This window comes from Rhinoderma darwinii, chromosome 2 (assembly GCF_050947455.1).
Source record: "Rhinoderma darwinii isolate aRhiDar2 chromosome 2, aRhiDar2.hap1, whole genome shotgun sequence".
In the NCBI taxonomy this organism is placed as follows: domain Eukaryota; kingdom Metazoa; phylum Chordata; class Amphibia; order Anura; family Rhinodermatidae; genus Rhinoderma; species Rhinoderma darwinii.
In genome coordinates, this window is record NC_134688.1 from 78,919,682 (window position 1) to 78,940,442 (window position 20,761).

The following is a 20,761-nucleotide window of genomic DNA, read 5'->3' on the forward strand; positions in this document are numbered from 1 at the left end:
AAACAGCTAAAATGCCAAAACTTTTGTCACTGTCCAAATAATTCTGGTCCTAACTGTAGTTGAAACGACAGTGACTATTTAAATTCTCCACACTGTAATATGATAATTGCCTGGGAACACTTCAAAAAATAATGGATTTTTCAAAGAGCATCATGCTTTTAACCCCTTCCTGCATATGGATGTACTATTACGTGCTAATTACGGTGTCCTTACCACAATAGGACACAATGGTACATCCAATGGATTGTACGGGTACAGGAGCTGTGTCTGGGTCATCAGCAGCAAGTGCCGGCTGTAATATACAGCCAACTTCCCACTGCAAGGGCCAGGATCAAAGGTAATGCCGTTTAACGCCATAAGATGCCACAGTCAATAGCGTTTGCGACGTCTAGGCCACTACAGATAAAATGCTGAGTATACTGAGATCACATTATAAAGTCCTCTAGTGGGACTGAAAAAATGAATGACATAAAGTTAAATCAAGTTTAATACAGAAAAAAAGGTGTTTAGGGAAAAGTAATATAACAATTTTTTTTCCATAAAAAGTAGTTTTATTGTGCATCCTACTGTATGCATATTTGGTATCACCAACACCAATCGTAATAACCCATATAGTTAAGTTAACACGTTATTTATACTGGATCGTGAATTATGTTAAAAATACTAAAATAATCAAAGTTAATTAATAAGTCCTATGTACCACAAAATTGTGGCATTAAGAATAAGACTTGTTCCACAAAAAAAAACAAGTCCTCATTCGGCTACATTGATAGAAAAATAAAAACGTTATGGTTCTCAGAATGCGATGACAAAAAAAAAGTAAAAAAAGCAGGAAAACATAAAACAAACTATACGTATTTGTCATTGCTGTAATCAGATCGACCTATAAAATAAAGTTGACAAATTATTTATGCCGCATGGTGAAGGGCGTAAATAATTTTTAAAAAAATGGTGAAATTGCTGTTTTTTCCATTCTCCCTAAAAAAAGTTAGTCAAATGAAATTAATAAGATATATGTACACCAAAATGGTGCCTTTAAAAAAAAAGACTCATCCCCCCAAAAAATCAACCCTCGTTCAGCTATGTCGATAGAAAAATAAATAAAGTATGGCTCTGCAGCAACATAGAAATATTTAGTTGTCCATGAAAAGTGTTCCTGGTTTGCATAAGTATAATAAAAACTATAAAAACTATACATATTTGTACATGTTTTTTTCTGTTGCCCCCCAAAATAAAGTTAATAAAAGTGAATCAAGTTATATGTACCTTAAAATGGTGGCAATGAAAAATACAACTCGTCCTGCAAAATAAGGGCCCTACAGTTACGTAGATCAAAAAAAAGTTATGTCTCTCAAAATGCGGCAATGCAAAAACCCCAAAAATCCTTAAATTACAAAATAGTCTTAGTCCGTAAAGGGTTAGAGCAAATGTCTACCTGTGAACACAATTTTACCAACAAGATTCATCTACATAAAAATGTTAGTAACTTTGCAAATGCACTATAAATCAATATGAATTAAATGAACAGATTATACACAACCATCAGAAATATGACTAGGTAAAACGAAGTAATAATAATCTATTAATACTCTCACAAGAGAACCCTGCAATTCCCTATTGTTTATTAGGCATTCGCCAAGTCCACTTAAAGGGGTTATGCAGTCGATAAATTTGATGGCCTATTCTCAGGATAGGCCATCAATAGCTGATGGGTCAGGGTCCAACTCCCGGGACCCCTGTTTTGAAGGGGTTGCAGCGCTCGTTGACATGGAAGTAGTGGCTTTTACAGCTTTTTCTCCCATTGAAGTGCCCAATATTCTGTAGGCCCCCTCGTGCTGCCTATCAATGCATGGACTCCACAAGACCTTTTTTTTAAGCCCCATAAAATATGTCAGGTTGACCACCACTGTGGTACCTACAGTGAAACCTTTTTGAGAAGACCTTCCAAAATTGGATTGAAAGTGGTTTTCCAGAGGGGTGGTCTTCCCCAAGAAGGTAGGCAGTGTGCATAGTATATGGTGAAAAATAAAATCTGTCACAGGAAATCTGGTCTGGATAAGGGAGTGGGCTTTATAAAGAGGTAGTCTTTAAGAGAGGTTTCACTGTATTCATTTAGGGTACCATAGACACATTGGTGATTATCAAGAATGCTCTACATTCAGCATATAAAACTATTCATATTCCTCTTACATGGCACATTTTTTTCACATTCTTGATTTTTATATATTTTTTTAACCCTTTTAAACAATTTTAATTTAAGAACAACGAACCAAAAAGATGTGATCTAGATAAACATTATTCAAACTGATATCTGGATTTGTGTATCGTCTAAAACCCATTGCTCCATTGCTTGTTCTGTTCAGTCCACTGTGAATCCGTAGCACCATGCCCGCAGAGCAGTAAACATAACCTATTGCTTATATTTACTTTGTTGTTGCTCATTATATTAAACCGGATTAGAGTGTAAAAGCTCGTAGGCATAAAATATATGATGGAAAACGTGTTCAAATTCGCTGGAACTATTTCACATGATCCAATTTTTTACTTGGTATTACTTTGTTTGATCAAGATGACATTCACTGACTGGCATTGCAAAATGATTTTCTTCCAATGACATGGATGGTATATTTCGACAGAATATTATAGCATTTAGGCTTCTTTCACACTACCGTTAATATACGTTTACCTGTCTTCCGTCCGAGGAAGAGAGGATTGAAAGAATAAACGGAAAGCAACGGTTCCGTCAGAATTACCATTACAGCTGCCTTCCATTTGTCTCCGTTCGCTAGGTTTCCGTTTGTTTGCACAAAAACTAAAGTTCTGCAGACTGCACTTTTGATTCCGTCAAAAAAACGGAAACCTTACGAACAGAGACAAATGGAAAGCAGTTGAAACATAAGAATTACCATTGAAATCAATGGTAATTCTAACCGAACCATTGCTTTCCGTTTAATCTTTCGATCCTCTCTTCATCTGACGGAAGGGAGGTAAACGTATACTAACGGTAGTGTGAACTTAGCCTTATGGCATTTAACAAAAATCATTACACCTATGGCCAATTCAAGGCATACACCCAGTTTCTTTCTCTCAGAAGCACTGTCATGAGATAACACTACGTCTAGATTTGTTATGGTATAACATCTCCATCATAACAGATTCCAGTCTACAAGCACTGTAGGGCCACAAGTTTGATTTGTACATTCATTTATTTTATATATAAAATAGGACCCACAGTTGTGTTTTACAAGGAATGAAAATAAGGATCACCATAATCTAATGCACACTTTCATAGTCATGGCCTACATGTTGGGCGTGAGCAAGAACAGTGGTTGGCAAACTATAACACTATCAGGCCAACTTTATCTGACATATATATTCAATGTTCTGCAGAGGGGTGATGGCCATGCATGCGCAGTCACCCTTAATTCACATCTATGGCAGATACAGAAGCTGGTGTGTGATTATGTTCAGATGTTTTTCTCCGGTTCACTATATTCGAGGGTGACCACGAATGTGCAGCCACCTGTCTGCTCCCCATAGCAGACATTGGAGCCCTGCTCTCAGTAGCAGGGGGGGGGGGTCCCATCCAGAGGCATAGCTAGGCTGTCCTTCACCTGGGAAAAAAGCTCAGTTTGCTGACCTAGCCATTATCTAAATACTCTAGACAAGGCAGCGTGGCTTCTTGGTGCTTACCCTGGCACCCAGCACCCGGGCATATGACTCATTAGCTGCTACCACCAAGCTATGCCTCTGTTCTCAGCAGCTGGTCCCCAACCAATAAAACATTTATGGCAAATTCTATCGGTATTCCATAAATGTGATTTGGGAAACCAATTTAATAGTGCTGATGATGCCCCAAACACAGGCTATAGTTTGATCAATATCATTTTTACCATCTGCGGATGATACATTTTATATACACAGACAATGTGTAAAGGCGAGCACCAGTACCACATGCTACCCACGGTAAATCAGTTGGCCGTCATTGAACTAGACTAACCATACTATAACAAGCTGGATACTTTTCCCAAGCTTGGTCCAAGAACAAATAAAACCTGACTGGAGATACCACCATAAAGTGAGTCTGTCACCAGACAAGTGGACTCTTAGCCACAAAGATCTGAAAGATGACTTTAGAGGGCTCAGCATTGGTCACTAAATATACCCTTTATATATATTTCCAAACTGCAGATGTGGAGGGGTTGCTTTGGAGGGAAATTGACACCTACTGGTTGAACTTTCAGATATTTGTACCCGAAATTCCACCTGTCCGGTAACAGATACAATAAAGCTATATTCACACAGGACAGATATGCTATAAAAGTACACAGCGTATCCGCCCTGAAGCCCGCAGGGAATTCTGGTACAAAAACTCACCAAATTGTGGTGCCATTTTCCGCGTAGAATAAAACAGATTTAAAAAAACCAAGCTTATACTTACCCGTAGTCATGGCGATGCTTCCCTCTGATGTCCTGCAGCCCAGCCTCCTGGGACGATGTGTTATCCCATGTGACCACTGCAGCCTGTGATTGGCTGCAACAGTCACATGGGATGAAATGTCATCCCAGGAGGCTAGCCTGAACGGAGAAACATAGAGATCTGGGTAAGTATAAGCTTTTTTCTTTAATGAGTCGCGATTTTTGCGGCGGAATCACAGATTTTCCCTTGCAAAATTGCAACATCTGTTATTTGGTGTGGGCTTTACGTCCCCATTGCATTAAATGTGGAAAACCGGCAACAGAAAGCAGCGATTCTGAAGCATAAATGAACATGCTGTGGATTAAAAAAACACACCGCAGGTCAATTTATTAATGGTTTTTCTGCTTATTTTTTACGCAGCATGTGGCTGAGATTTGTTCAAATCTCATCCACTTTGTTGCTACTTTATTACAATGCAGATTTTCTGCAATGAAACCCGTTGCAGAAAATCTGATGTGTTTACGCTACGTGTGCACATACGCTTAGGGTGTCTTTTCGACAGGTACAAGCAATCCTCCTAGCTCTTAAAGGGTCATGGGGCAGATTTTCATACTGATGACCTATCCACAGGATAGGTCATCAATATATGATTGATGGGGGTCCGACACCCAGAGCCTCCACCGATCAGCTGTAAGTTATGCAGTAGTCAGTGCCGGAAGCAGATGGCTCCGATCACTGTATAGCGGCCATACTGCAACACTGCAGCTCTGCTCCTATTCAAGATCATATACTGATGACCTATCCGGTGGATAAGTCATCAGTATGAAACACCACCCCATGATGAGACAACCTCTTTAAGTTAGCCATAGACGCAATAAAAAAAACCGTGAGTGTCTGACATAACCAATGATCATTCACTATAATAGTTATATTCATGCCACTGTAATGTTCACTTCGGACTGTTGGAACTTTGTTCTATGGGTTGAGCGGTAATTATTTTTGGACTTTATTGATTAACGCTATGCTTGTACTGCTTCATCAGAGAAAATACATCCAAAGAAAATACAAGTAATGCTTGCTTCAGATTTCAGATATTGCAGATATTTCCCTTTCCTGATGAAAAACCCAATAGTAAAAAATATTGAAGCATTTTTCTAAACTTCTATCATCTACTGATTGATTAAAAAAAAAAAAGGCATAGGGGTAGATTTATCAAAACTAGTGCTAAAGAAAAGTGGTGTAGTTGCCCATAGCTACCAATCACACTGCCCTTTCATTTCCCAAAGGACCTCTGAGAAAAGATCGCCGGATTGGTTGCTATGGACAACTGTGGTTGCTATGGACAACTGCTTTATTTTCCCTTGCACTTGTTTTGATAACTCTCCCATATATGTTTCTCTCATCTTCTATAAGATCCAATCAGAGACAAATCATAGCAACATCTACAACTCCTTTTTCACATTTTTCATTGTTTATTATTACAATATTGTTAATTTTGTAGAAGAATTTAATTCTGGTTTTACAGATTTCAATCTTTTAAAAGACTCGGCTCACCAACTGCCAAATTATCTGAAGACTCAAGATCTTTCATACCTGATGTCAATTAGACTTGTCATTTCTTTATACAATAAACCAATTGCTAAACTTTCTGTAGAGATTATATATTGAATTGCGACAATTTTTCCCCCTGACTTTATTCTTTCCGAAATTCTTCAAACCTCTCTGATAAACGCAATGATATTATGCGATAATGGAGCTTACATTGAAAACATTATTTTGCAAAATCATCCTCAGAAATTCAAAAACTAATTTATCTACATTACACATTGTTCAATTGAAAACTCTGAAAGGTGGCGAGGGATGTACATTAAGCTAACAATTTTCTAAGTAACTGTTTTTCTTCTCTTCTTGTAATGTTCCGGTGCAAAAGGAATTATCTTTTATGTTTCCAGAAACTAAATTGCAGACTGATTTTATCATTGTATGTCTTCTTTGCAGGTCACATTGTGTCTATCTGAAGTTGAATGTAGGAAGATTGTAGTATGCCGGTCTTATACCCAACACATTACAAGAGAGCAAATTCTTAGAAATTCCCCATGCTAGCACTAAAGGGTGTTTTACACTGGGCGATTATCGGGCAGACAAGCATTCATAGAACACTTGTTCCTGATAATTGCCCTGTGTAAACAGGGCAGCGATCAGCAGATGAACGAGCAAATGCTCGATCATTTGCTGATCATATAGTTTAAAAAAAGTTCAATATTATCGCTGTCGGCAGCACATTTTCATGTGTAAACGATGACTCGTCCCCATCCATAGCTCCTTGTGACAGGAGCAAACGAGCGTCAATCAACGAGCTGTCTCGTTGATCGGGGCTCGCTGCACCGGCCAGAATTCTGGCCGGTGTAATAGGGCCTTAACCCCTTAACCTTGGCGTAACTGTACGTCCAGGTGAGCAGTAACTTCGCGCACCTGGGCGTGCAGTTACGTCCGCGCTTTAACAGTTAACCGCCGCGCGGCGCTACACCGCAGCGGCGGTTAACTGTGCAGGGTGTCAGCCCTCCTCTCCCCGTTGCCGATCAGCGGCCTGTCGCCGCTGAAATCGGCAATTAACCCCTTCGATGCGGTGGTCGATTGCGATCACCACATCGAAGAGGTTTACAGCGGATCGGCAGCCAATGACCTCCGGGTTGCCATGTACGGAAGCCTCGGAGGATCAGCCTCCGACCGGTCCTCCGATGCTTCCTGTCAGTGTGACTGTCACGTCACAATGACAGTTAGAACACATTACACTACGTGTGTAGTGTAATGTGTTCCAGCAGCGATCAGAGCTGCCAGTCTAAGTGTCCCCTAGTGGGACAAGTGAAAAAAGTAAAAAAAAAAAGATAATAAAAATGTTTTTAAAAAGTGTAAAAATAAAAGTTAGAAGTGACATAAACAAAGAATGCTTTTTTTCCTATAATAAGTCTTTTATTATAGGAAAAAAATGAACACGTTAAAAAAAGTACACATATTTGGTATCGCCGCGTTCATAACGACCCCAACTATAAAACTGTAATATTATTTTTCCCGCACGGTGAACACCGCGAAAAAAATAAACGAAAAACTGTGCCCGAATCACAATTTTTTTGGTCATCAACCCTCCCAAAATATACAATAAAAAGTGATAAAAAAGTTGCATGTACGCCAAAATGGTACCAATACAAACTACATCCCGTCCCGCAAAAAACAAGCCCTTACAGCGCTTTTTTGACTGAAAAATAAAAACGTTATCGCTCTCAGAATATGGTGACACAAAAATGTATTTATTTTATAAATAAGTGATTTTATTGCACAAACGCTGCAAAACATAAAAAAATTATATACATATGGTATCGCTGTAATCGTATCGACCCGCAGAATAAAGTATAATGGTCATTTATAGCCCAGGGTGAAGGCCATAAAAAAACCGAATAAAAAACATTGTCAGAATTGATGGTTTTTGGTCACCTGGCTTGCCAAAAAATGGAATAAAACGTGATCAAAAAAATTTCTGGTACCCCAAAATGGTACCAATGAAAACTACAGATTGTCCCGCAAAGAATAAACCCTCACACAGCTCCAATGGTGAAAAAATAAAACCGTTCTGGCTCTCAGAATATGGTGATGCAAAATGTGCAGAGTGTTCCAAAAGCAGTTAAGATCCGACACCATTTATCAGTGCGACACTGGCCACATATCTGCGGATTATTATTTATTTACTGCATTATTATACCCTATTATTATACCCTGATGTACCCAGCACAGATAACATGTACCCTGATGTACCCCGCACAGATAACATATGCCCCCACATTATAAACTGAAACAACAGTAAAACCCCAAACAGAACAACTACCAATCTACATCTGCGCCCCAAAAGCCAAATGGCGTCCCTCCCTTCTGAGCCCTGCAGCGTGCCTAAACACCAGTTTACGTCCACAGATATGGCATTGCCATACCCGGGAGAACCCGGTTAATATTTTATGAGGTATTTGTCTTCAGTGGCACAAACTGGGCATAACATATAGTGCACTAAAATGGCATATGAGTGGAAAATTTTAATTTTCACTCCGCACCATGCGCTGCGCATTAACCCCTTCGCGCACCACAACATAGCATGTCTTAGTGTGGGGGGGGGGGTGATGTATGGAGCGTCTCACGTGAAGAATAAAGAATTTAAAACTGCAAAATCGCTGTTTTTTTGGTCACCTTGGCTCTACCTAAAAATGTAATAAAAAGTGCTTAAAAAGTTGTATGTACCAAAAAATGGTACCAATAAAAACGACCGCTCGTCCCTCAATAAATAAGCCCTCATACCGCTCTATTGACTGAAAAATAAAAAAGTTGTGGCTCTTGGAACGCGGGGAGGAAAAAACTAAAAAGGAAAAGAAAAAAATGGATCAGTCCAGAAAGGGTTAATTACTTTCTAATGAAAAACCATTTATGACCACACGTGGGGTATTGCCGTACTCGGGAGAAATTGCTTTACAAATGTTGGGCAGCTTTTACCCCCTTTATCCTTTGTAAAATTGAAAAAAATGCAACATTTTAGTGGAAGAAATGTTGATATTCATTTTCATGGCCTAATTCTAATAAATCCTGCAAAAGACTTGTGGGGTCTAAATGCCCACTATATCCCTAGATAGATTCTTTAAGTGGTGTAATTTCCACTTTTGGGGGGTTTCCACTGTTTTGGCCTCTCAGGGGCTTTGCAAATGCGACATGGCACCCAAAAAACATTTCAGCTAAATTTGAGCTCCAAAAGCCAAATAGCGCTCCTTCCCTTCTAAGCCTTGCTGTGGGTCCAAACAGCAGTTTTTTTTTTACCACATATGGCATATTTCCGTAATCGGGAGAAATTGTTTTACAAATGTTGGGGTGCTTTTTCTCCTTTATTCCTTGTAAAAATTAAAAATGGCTACCTTTTTTCAGAAAAAAAGTAGATTTTTACCTTTACAGAATAATTCCAATGAATTCAGCAAAACAACCGTGGGGTCAAAATGCTAACTTTACCCCTAGAAAAATTCCTTGATGAGTGTAGTTTCCAAAATGGGGTCACTTTCTGGGGGTTTCCACTATTTTGTTCCCTCCAGTGCATTTCAAACGCGACATGGCACTGAAAACTATTCCAGCAAAATCAGAATTTCAAAATCCAAATGGTGCTCCTTCCCTTCTGAGTCCTGCTGTGGGTCCAAACAGCAGTTTATTACCACATATGGGGTATTGCTATAATCAGGAGAAATTGCTTTACATATGTTGGGGTGTTTTTTCTCTTTTGTTCCTTGAAAAAATAAAAAATGTCTACGTTTTTTCAGAAAAAAAGTAGATTTTCATCTTCACAAACTAATTCAAATAAATTTTGCAAAAAAACTGTGGGTTCAAAATGCTAATTATACCCCTAGATAAATTCCCTAAGGGGTGTAGTTTCGAAAATGAGGTCACTTTTGGGGGTCTTTATTGTTTTGGCCCCACAAGACTTCTTCAAACCTGACATGGTACCTAAAATATATGCTAAAAAAAAAGGAGGCCCCAAAATCCACTAGGTGCTCCTTTGCTTCTGAGGCCTGTGTTTCAGTCCATGACCGCACTAGGGCCACATGTGGGGTATTTCTAAAAACTGCAGAATCTGGGCAATAAATAATAAGTTACATTTCTCGGGTAAAACCTCCTGTGGTATATAAAAAAATGTATTACAAATGAATTTTGTAAAAAAAAAATGAAATTTGTAACTTTCACCTCTACTTTGCTTTAATTCCTGTGAAACGCCTAAAGGGTTAATACACTTTCTGAATGCTGTTTTGAATACTTTGAGGGGTGCAGTTTTCAAAATGGGGTGATTTATGGGGACTTTCTAATATATAAGGCCCTCAAAGCCACTTCAGAACTGAATTGGTCCTTGTAAAAATCGCCTTTTGAAATTTTCTTGAAAATATGAGAAATTGCTAATAAACTTCTAAGTCTTGTAACGTCCTAGAAAAATAAAAGAATGTTCAAAAAACGATGCCAACATAAAGTAGACATATGGGTGATGTTAACTAGTAACTATTTTGTGTGGTATTACTATCTGTTTTACAAGCAGATACATTTAAATTGAGAAAAATGCTAATTTTTGCACATTTTCTCCAAGTCTTGGTGTTTTTTACAAATAAATATTGAATTTATCAACCAAATTTTTTCACTAACATAAAGTACAATATGTCACGAGAAAACAATCTCAGAATCGCTTGGATAGGTAAAAGCATTCCGGAGTTATTACCACATAAAGTGACACATGTCAGATTTGAAAAATCGGCTTCGTCCTGAAGGCCAAAACAGGCTCAGTCCTGAAGGGGTTAAAGATCAAAGATTGTACAGATGTGTGGACATATGTCAACAGATGTAAGTTTAGAAGTTATTTTAAAACATCTGCAGTCGTACCAGCTATAAAATTGTGGTGGTTTATCAGGACTTGTCAGGCACTTTAGAGGGTTGTCCAGCCTTATGAGAATAAAATGTAATCATTGCATAATGAATAGTTATGCAACTTGATGATATACTTTGTGTATCAATTACTCACTATTTCTGCTTGTTGGAAACATTAATCTTAGGCCCTGATCACATCCCTACGTTTAGTAAATAGCTAAAGCTCCCGACGTACGCCCTAAATGTGTCCGTAGGGCTTTATTATCCCAACAGAGGCCAAAGTGCGTCCTTTTGGTCTCCCTCGGGCTATTATACGTCAGTATACCTTTCTTTTGAAGGATAGAATAGCATAGTAGATTATGCTATTCCATCACACTGGATACCGCAAAAAAACGTATACTGCGCAGTATGCATTTTTTTTTTAACATGGGAGCTTATGGGGGATTGATGTCACTGTATGGAATTCATTGCAGGTATACATTTTACATATACTTCATGGACTTTTCAGTAGCCTTTCATGACATATACGTTAAACAGATACCATTATAGTCTAGGGGCGACGGATACGTTAAACAGATGCCTAATAGTGGCATTCATCGCTCAAAGACTGTAATGGTATCTGTTTAACAGATACGTCATGAACTCTCTTGACCCAGTTCTCGATGTATCTGTTTAATGGACACCATTAAAGTCTATGGTAATGGATGCCATTGATTGCCACTGTTTGTATGTTTAACATATATATATATATATATATATATATATATATATGTATAGTATATATGGCGGGAAATTTTTCCAGACGTATACGTCAAATGTGGGCAAAAAACTAGATGTCAACATAGCTTTAGTCTGCTGCAGAGCCAGCGTCAGCAACAGACAAACTTGAGCAGATGCCAGGGTATTTGGGGCTTGGAAGGATCCATGGCTATTTGGGAAAACATTCTTTGCACTTGTCGAGCCAAAGGCGGGCAAGACAGGGGGCCCCCTGTTACTCCACATATACTGATCCTGGTCAGTTGGTCATGATAGCAACACGTTTAGTAAGCAGAGATCTTTTCATTAAACAATTAATGAGGAAGACTGGACATCCCTTTTATTCTGTACAATCAACAATGCCAAGTATGAAACAACTTAGAAATCTAGTCTCCAAAATTACCCAAACCAAGATAAAACAGGTATAACAATTAGTAATGAAACAATGAGACGTTAACAACTCAATAAATGATCTCAATAAATGACCAGCAGGTCATGAGTGATTAGCAAGACACTAACAAAGAGGACTGGAACATGGTCTACGAAACAAATACTTAGGGCATCGCTTCTAGAGACATCATATGGGATTAAATATTTTTGCACAATTCTTCAAATTGCTTATAAGTGAAAATAAACATCATCTTACTGGAACAAAGTCATCAGGACCACACTCTTCTCCTCGGAACTTGCAGTTGAGCAGCATCTCCCGGATGTCATGTCCAGATCGGTCATAGAATTCTTTCATATTAAACGGCTTTGGTTTGAAGTTACGGAAGTTGGCTTTATCTTGAAGGACTTCCATGACTTTTTCATCAGCAAGGTGAGAGTCTGGAAGCTCATATCTAGAAATAAAAAATATTAAAAGGTATTAATAATATGTGAGGCAATGGAAGTGAACAATGATGGTGTATCCAGCACTCGTTATAAAAGTTAAATGGTTTATTAGGTCATGTTAAAACCAAAAGATTAAAACAAAAATCCCGGGACCACGCTTACGCGTTTCAGACTGTTAAGGTCCTTAGTCAGAGCTTGATTAATAATATGTGGCAGAGGGAAGAAAAATTAATATTGGAGATTTCTCATTAATAGTACTTAACGCACCTAACCAGTTATGTTATGTCGGTTTTCCTCTACATAAAGAAGTGGGACAGTCAATGATCAAGTAAAATAAATAAAAAAAGCAATCTATGCTTGCTAAGAACTGATCATATACTGTAACATGAACAATTAGATATTATCATCATCTGTCATGGGTAGGAGGGACATAGTGATTCTGCCGATGGATACTTCTATATTGTAGTGGATTGTTCGAAAGTTTTGAAGCTATTCCTAACTTACTAATGATGGAGTTACTGTAATGGCCATGGGGTTTAGTATGCATAAGTACAGCTGTCCAATGTCTCTCTGGATTCTTGGGAAACTATTGCCACCAGGGTATTGTGTCAATTTTTGGTATCCTTACGTTCTCTAGATGAAAGAGCTTTATAATCAGTCAAACTATAATATTAATGTAATGTACTGATATAATGTTCTCTAAAGAACAGGTGAATGCCTTCTCCTTCCCTCTTTATTTTGGTCACCTTGTTTAGAAGAAGCCATGTGGAGTTTCTTTCTTAAATCATGGTGGTCAACCCAGACTTTATTACAGAAGGGTAGGCCCAACTTAGAAGTTTAAGCGTGGCTTCAACTATTCTGTTATTTCTGGCAAAAACCACTACGCCATATGTTAGCTTGAATTTTTTTTTGTGTTGCGTGTTTTTCATTTTGTCTGCCGTTTTTTGGGTTAGTGCCATTTAAAAAAAAAAAAAAAAAAAAAATCAAAGGGTAGGTTTACTGTCATTTTTCAGGAGTTTTTCCATAGACATCTCTTTAGAGAAAAATAAACTCCTACAGAAAAACATACTAAAAATGTATGACTATAAAAAACACCACCCAAAAAACGCTTGTAAAAAACACCTGAAATTCATGGCATCTTTTACAAGCTCAAAAAAAAACTGCTGCACAAAAATGTGTGTGAAGGAGCATCTAGCAACAGGTGATAAGGAAAGTTGGGACTTGGCTGAATCTTCACGCTCTTGTGTAAGAGGTAGTGCACATTGCTTACATACCAACAGCACTTTGTCCCCTGCTTTGTGCAAAAGATCATGTCATCTAAACATTATAGTACATTTATGAAAAAAAATGTCAAAGCCAGGGTTTTTTTTAGCAGCCAAAGTACGGAAGGGTGCATGCATGTGAGACAAATTTCTATAACATCTACAGTGCATCACATTGTGCCATTTTTGCTTGATGTTTGGTCTAAATTACATTATTGTCCTGAAGTCAGCAATATTAAAGACTTTTTTTTTTTATGTGCCCCAATGTCTTCGAGTTTTTCTTTAACTAGAATGATTAAAGTAACAATATTATAACAAGGCTTGGTCATTATATTACAAACATATACAGAAAATTCCTTTTAACAAACAGAATAAGAATCCTCTTATTGAATGCAAGTACTGAACACTGCATGTAGTCACAACAGGGAAATAGTCAACAGCCAATTTTCTTTGTGAAGAGGTAATCATATCTCGAGCTAAGTGAGGACACTGTGGCAGCATCTACAGGAGCACTGTGGCAGCATCTACAAGAGGGCACTGTGGCAGCATCTACAGAGGGCACTGTGGCAGCATCTACAGAGGGAACTATGGCAGCATCTACAGAGGACACTGGCAGCAACTACAGAGGGCACTGTGGCAGCATCTACAGAGGGCACTGTGGCAGTATGTACAGAGGACACTGTGGCATTATGTAGGGATGTGTTGCATTATCTACAGAGGGCACTGTGGCATTATCTAGGGCTGTGTTGCATTATCTACAGAGGGCACTGTGGCATTATCTACAGAGGGCAATGTGGCAGCATCTACAGAAGACTCTGGCAGCATCTACAGAGGGCACTGTGGCAGCATCTACAGAGGACTCTGGCAGCATCTACAGAGGACACTGTGGCAGCATCTACAGAGGGCACTGTGGCAGCATCTACAGACGGCACTTGCGCAGCATCCACAGAGGGCACTGCGGCAGCATCCACAGAGGGCACTGCGGCAGCATCCACAGAGGACACAGAGGCTGCATCCGCAGAGAGCACAGCAGCAGTATCCGCAGAGGGCACAGCGGCAGCATCCACAGAGGGCACTGTGGCAGCATCCACAGAGGGCACTGTGGCATTATCTAAAAAGGGGCTGCCCAATCTTGACATGTGTGTCTGCCAAACGCTGCTAATTGAGCCGACGGACTGCATTTAGCGACACTTAAACTGGAAAACTGGATTGTTGAAATAAGCACGTGGAGAAATATCTCAAATTTTAAACCTAGCGCTATTATTATAGTAATGTAGTATTATTATTATAGTAATATAATGTTATAGTAGTTCAAATAACTAATTTATTAACAATAATTGTGTATTGTATCAAAATTGAAAGTAACTTCCCATTTTTTCTTTAAGTGGCCCACTTACCCGGCCGAATTTGAGACCCCTGGTCTACACTGTATATAATTGTACCCACCTATTACTTGTGCTCCTGTCACCTAACACATTCTTTCAAGTCCTGTATATTCCCACATCATTGTAGATAGGAGTTTTCTAAAGATAGTTCTCAGCCCTTTTTGAACACATATTAGAGCACTGTTTTAGTGGTATTATCAGACTTCTGTCGCCATTTATAGTAGCCATTATTCTGTGAATGGAAAGAGAATATGGTAATCATAGTGTCTGTCACAGTAGCGTAACTACCGCCGCAACAGCAGTAGCGGCTGCTACGGGGCCCGCGGCATGAGGGGGCCCGTGTCGCCCGCCGGCACGGGCGCGCAGCATGGCCGGAGGCTCCGCTAGCAGCCGCTATGGACACTACGGCAGAGCAGGGAGGTATCTCCCCGCTCTGCCATTAACTGGTTCCCGACCGCTGGCTGTATTTTTACGGCCAGCGGTCAGGGTCCTTAAAACCTGAGCCATAGACTTTCTACGGCTCGGGTTTTAACTTGCTGCCCGCGCGATCGGGCAGCAGAATGTCGGGTCTCCGGCTGTCAGTGACTGCCGGGGACCCTGAGGAGAGGATAGAAGCAGCTTTCGCTGCTTCTGTCTTCTCTGATGTCTTTTTACACAGCGCTCAATGCGCGCTGTGTACAGAATAGAGACAGCAGCAGCGGCGCTGTCTCTATTCCTCCCGGTGATCATGTGACTGGTCACATGATCGCCGGGTGCCGTTACTAACAGACTGCTGCTGGGTCTTACTAGACCCAGCACAGCCCTATTAGTGACAATCGTCACTATGAGAGGGCTGATTTCCCCTGTAACTGGGGCTGCTGTTCAGCTCCAGTTACAGTGGAAAGACATGGTGTAAAAGAAAGAAAAAAATATATAAAGTTCCCCAAAGGTCTTTTTTGACCTTTGAGGGACAGACCATAGTAATAAAAAAATAGTAAAGTAAAGTGCAAAAAAAATTTAAATAATAAATACACATAAAATACCCACCCCAAAAAAAAACGTTCCCCCCCCCCGCCAATCATTGTTGTAACGCCAGCGCTGACCCAATTACCCTAATATAGACATGTAATATATAAAAATTTACGGTAGACAATGACGATCACAAATAAAAGGTCTATTTTAGGGTAAAACTATGTTATTACCAAAAAAAATAGCTGAAACGTAAAAAAGCTTATTTTTTTACTATTATTTTCAAACTTTATGAATAAAAATTCTAAAATAGCACAAAAGGTGTGTATAAAAACGATAAAAATTGTCTACGGAAAAAAAACGTCGCAAAAATCATGTCGTTAGCCCAACAAATAAAAAAGTTATAACCATTTAACGAACACGTGCTAAAAATGGCTAAACGGTGTCTGGTCCTGAAGGCGCAAAATAGAGCAAAAGACATGTATCCCCCCCCCCCCTCTCCACAGGACATGTATCCCCTCTCCACAGGACATGTATCCCCTCTCCACAGGATCTCCACAGGACATGTATCCCCTCTCCACAGGACATGTATCCCCTCTCCACAGGATCTCCACAGGACATGTATCCCCTCTCCACAGGACATGTATCCCCTCTCCACAGGACATGTATCCCCTCTCCACAGGATCTCCACAGGATAGGGGATACATGTGTGATCGCTGGCAGCGATAGGGAGAACGGGGGAAGTCCCCTGAAGTTCTCCATCACAAATCTCGGACTTCCGGGGTCTGTGTCGGAAGCTCCGTATAAATGAATGCTGCGCCGGTTGCGTGACCAGCGCTCCTTTCATTTTTATTGAGCTGCGCAGACGCCGGAAGTCAGAGGTTTGTCATGGAGAAGTTCAGGGGGACTTTTAGTCCCCCGTTCTCCCTATCGCTGCCAGCGATCATTCATGTATCCCCTATCCTGTGGAGATCCTGTGGAGAGGGGACACATGTATTTTCTAGGACACACTGTAGGTCGCATTTTTTTGGGAGGGGGGACGCTCTATGGCGTTCCCTACAGGGGGGGGGTGGCTGTATGGCGTTCCCTACAGGGGGGGTGGCTGTATGGCGTTCCCTACAGGGGGGGAGCTGTATGGCGTTCCCTACAGGGGGGGCTGTATGGCGTTCTCTACGGGGGGTGCTGTATGGCGTTCCCTACAGGGGGGGCTGTATGGTGTTCTCTACAGGGGGGCTGTATGGCGTTCTCTGCAGGGGGGCTGTATGGCGTTATCTACAGGTGGGCTGTATGGCTTTATCTACAGGGGGCTGTATGGCGTTCTCTACAGGGGGATGTATGGCGCTATCTACAGAGGGGGGGCTGTATAGCGTTATCTACAGGGGGGGCTATAAAAAAGGCACTATCTACAAGGGGGGGGGGGGGTAGTGTGACACCCAGGGGAGGGGGGGGCCCCAGTCAAAAGTTTGCTATGGGGCCCAGTCTTTCCTAGTTACGCCCCTGGTCTGTCATCAGAATACAAGGCCTTTATGCTGCCGATGGCACCAGGAAAGCAGTGGTTGCTCTTCTGCATAACATAAATCACTCGCTGGCATGGAGGGATTGGGGTGATTTATATATATTATGGAATTGCTCTTAATACAAATTCTCTAATATACTGGTTAATGTGAATCCCGAGGTTGAGCTTTACCTTATGATCTATAACAACAATAATTCATTAAATATGATAATAACCTGAATGAGATAAACAATAAGACCATATAGTGTAAGTCCTTTGCCAGCATTTCTGCGTTGCCTTTATAAAGCTATGGAAGAATCAGTGCAAGAAGACATTGGGGGATGGGTGTCACGGGAGGCCTGGACACAGTGATGGAGCAACATATTAATTAAACTGAACGTTTGGCAATGCAAAGTCGGATGAAAAATGAATGCAATTTGATTTGATAAAAATCAAACAGGTTTTGCTATATTAATTTAGAAAGTAAAACGATTGCCGTAAAATATATATAATCGGCGTGCACATTTCATATCAATTATATCTGAAGCTTCCTTGGGGCATATTAATTTGTTGATTTCTATGTCTTCCTTTCCTCACCCTCTTCTTCTCTGCGGTATCTACACTTTTTTTTAGGCTGAAAGGCAATGAACTGTAGCAGGATGTTCTCTGCTTATAGTCAATATCTCACCAGCATCTTGTATACACTGCACATAGGAAATGTGTGTCTAGGTTTGCACTGGCAATAATGAAGCTGCTGCAATTTTTTTTATTACACATGACTAGGTACTACATGGAAATGATAACTAAGCTCATCTGTAAATATAGTTTATGATTGCTTAGGCTTCATTCACATCTGCATCAGGGCTCTGTTCCGACGTTCCAGCTGAGCTTTCCGTCGGAACGGAGCCCTGACTGACACAAAGAGAAACCATGGGTTTCCGTTTCCATCACCATTGATTTTAATGGTGACAGATCCGGTGCCAATGGTTTTTTTTTGTCTCTGTTGTGCAAGGGTTCCGTCGTTTTGACGGAATCAATAGCGTAGTCGACTTATTACACTTAGGCCTGGTTTACACGAGCTTGTGCGTTTTGCGCACGCAAAAAACGCAGCATTTTGCGTGCGCAAAAGGCACTTAACAGCTCCGTGTGGCATCAGCGTATGATGTGCGGCTGCGAGATTTTCGCGCAGCCGCCATCATTATGACACTCCGTTTGGATGTTTGTAAACAGAAAAGCACGTGTTGCTTTTCTGTTTACATTCAGAGTTTGACAGCTGTTGTGCGAATCACGCAGTTCGCCCGGAAGTGTTTCCGTGTGACCTGCGTGATTTTCACGCACCCATTGACTTCAATGGGTGCGTGATGCGCGAACAGCCCACAAATATAGGACATGTCGTGAGTTTTTTTCAGCGGACTCACGCTGAGCAAAACTCACGGACTGTCTGCATGCCCCCATAGACTTACATAGGTCCGTACGACACGCGTGAAAAGCACGCGCGTCGCACGGACGTGTATCACGCTCGTGTAAACGAGGCCTTAGTAATAAGCAGTTTTATCGTTCCCTTATACTTTCCAATACGAAGTATTGAATCAGCAGAATATAAAGTTACATTTATGGTTTCTATGTAATGTATAGAAATGTATTATTTAAAGTTAAAATTACAGAGGAAAGTAGAGGGGAGCAAATCCTAAGCGCGCACATAGCCTTGGTTAATTTTTTTTTATGTGCAGTACCACTTTTCACCACTGTTGTCCGCAAATATTTTTCATAGACATCAATACAACAGCATTAATGTAGCTCATACATCGCTTCATTTTTTAAATCATAAATTTAGGAATAAAGTATCATTAAAATCTGTCAGACACCTTGTTTTAATTAGCAAGAGCATAACACATAAAATTGTATTGTGAAAGTATCAGCCACGTACATGCATAATGTTGTATATTATCCTAAATGAGGATAGAAAACAGATAAATGTCTGTCCTTGGATAGTTTCAAACCAAAGATGTAAAAAATATATACTAGGATAACAATATTACTTATATTATGCTAAGCTAGCCATCTGTGGATATATGGATATGTGGATATATATATATATATATATATATATATATATATATATATATATATATATATATATATATATATATATATATATATACAGTGAAGGAAATAAGTATTTGATCCCTTGCTGATTTTGTAATTTTCCCCACTGTCAAAGACATGAACAGTCTAGAATTTTTAGGCTAGGTTAATTTTACCAGTGAGAGATAGATTATATTTAAAAAAAATAAAAAAATCACATTGTCAAAATTATAAATTCTATATATTTATTTGCATTGTGCACAGAGAAATAAGTATTTGATCCCTTTGGCAAACAAGACTTAATACTTGGTGGCAAAACCCTTGTTGGCAAGCACAGCAGTCAGACGTTTTTTTTTTAGTTGATGATGAGGTTTGCACACATGTTAGATTGAATTTTGGCCCACTCCTCTTTGCAGATCATCTGTAAATCATTAAGATTTCGAGGCTGCCGCTTGGCAACTCGGATCTACAGCTCCCTCCATAAGTTTTCGATGGGATTAAGGTCTGGAGACTGGCTAGGCCACTCCATGACCTTAATGTGCTTCTTTTTGAGCCACTCCTTTGTTGCCTTGGCTGTAAGTTTCGGGTCATTGTCGTGCTGGAAGACCCAGCCATGAGCCATTTTTAATGTCCTGGTGGAGGGATGGAGGTTGTCACTTCAGGATTTGACGGTACATGGCTCCGTCCATTCTCCCATTGATGCGGTGAAGTAGTCCTGTGCCCTTAGCAGAGAAACACCCCCAAAACATAATGTTTCCACCTCCATGCTTGACAGTGGGGATGGTGTTCTTTGGGTCATAGGCAGCATTTCTATTCCTCCAAACACGGCGAGTTGAGTTAACGCCAAAGAGCTCAATTTTAGTCTCATCTGACCACAGCACCTTCTCCCAATCACTCTCAGAATCATCCAGATGTTCATTTGCAAACTTCAGACGGGCCTGTACATGTGCCTTCTTGAGCAGGGGGACCTTGCGGCACTGCAGGATTTTAATTCATTACGGCGTAATGTGTTACCAATGGTTTTCTTGGTGACTGTGGTCCCAGCTGCCTTGAGATCATTAACAAGTTCCCCCCGTGTAGTTTTCGGCTGAGCTCTCACCTTCCTCAGGATCAAGGATACCCCACGAGGTGAGATTTTGCATGGAGCCCCAGA

General features: G+C 40.2%; 1 protein-coding gene across 2 annotated transcripts in view; it reads right to left on the bottom strand.

The window, feature by feature from the left end:
• The window catches only part of ASIC1 (acid sensing ion channel subunit 1), a 223,280-nt gene that overhangs the window by 154,790 nt on the left and 47,729 nt on the right, over positions 1–20,761 (bottom strand). For both annotated transcript variants that reach the window (XM_075851808.1, XM_075851807.1), the window contains exon 3: positions 12,246–12,441. In XM_075851808.1, the coding sequence (XP_075707923.1) occupies positions 12,246–12,441 (196 nt within the window). The remainder of the gene's footprint in view (positions 1–12,245; positions 12,442–20,761) is intronic.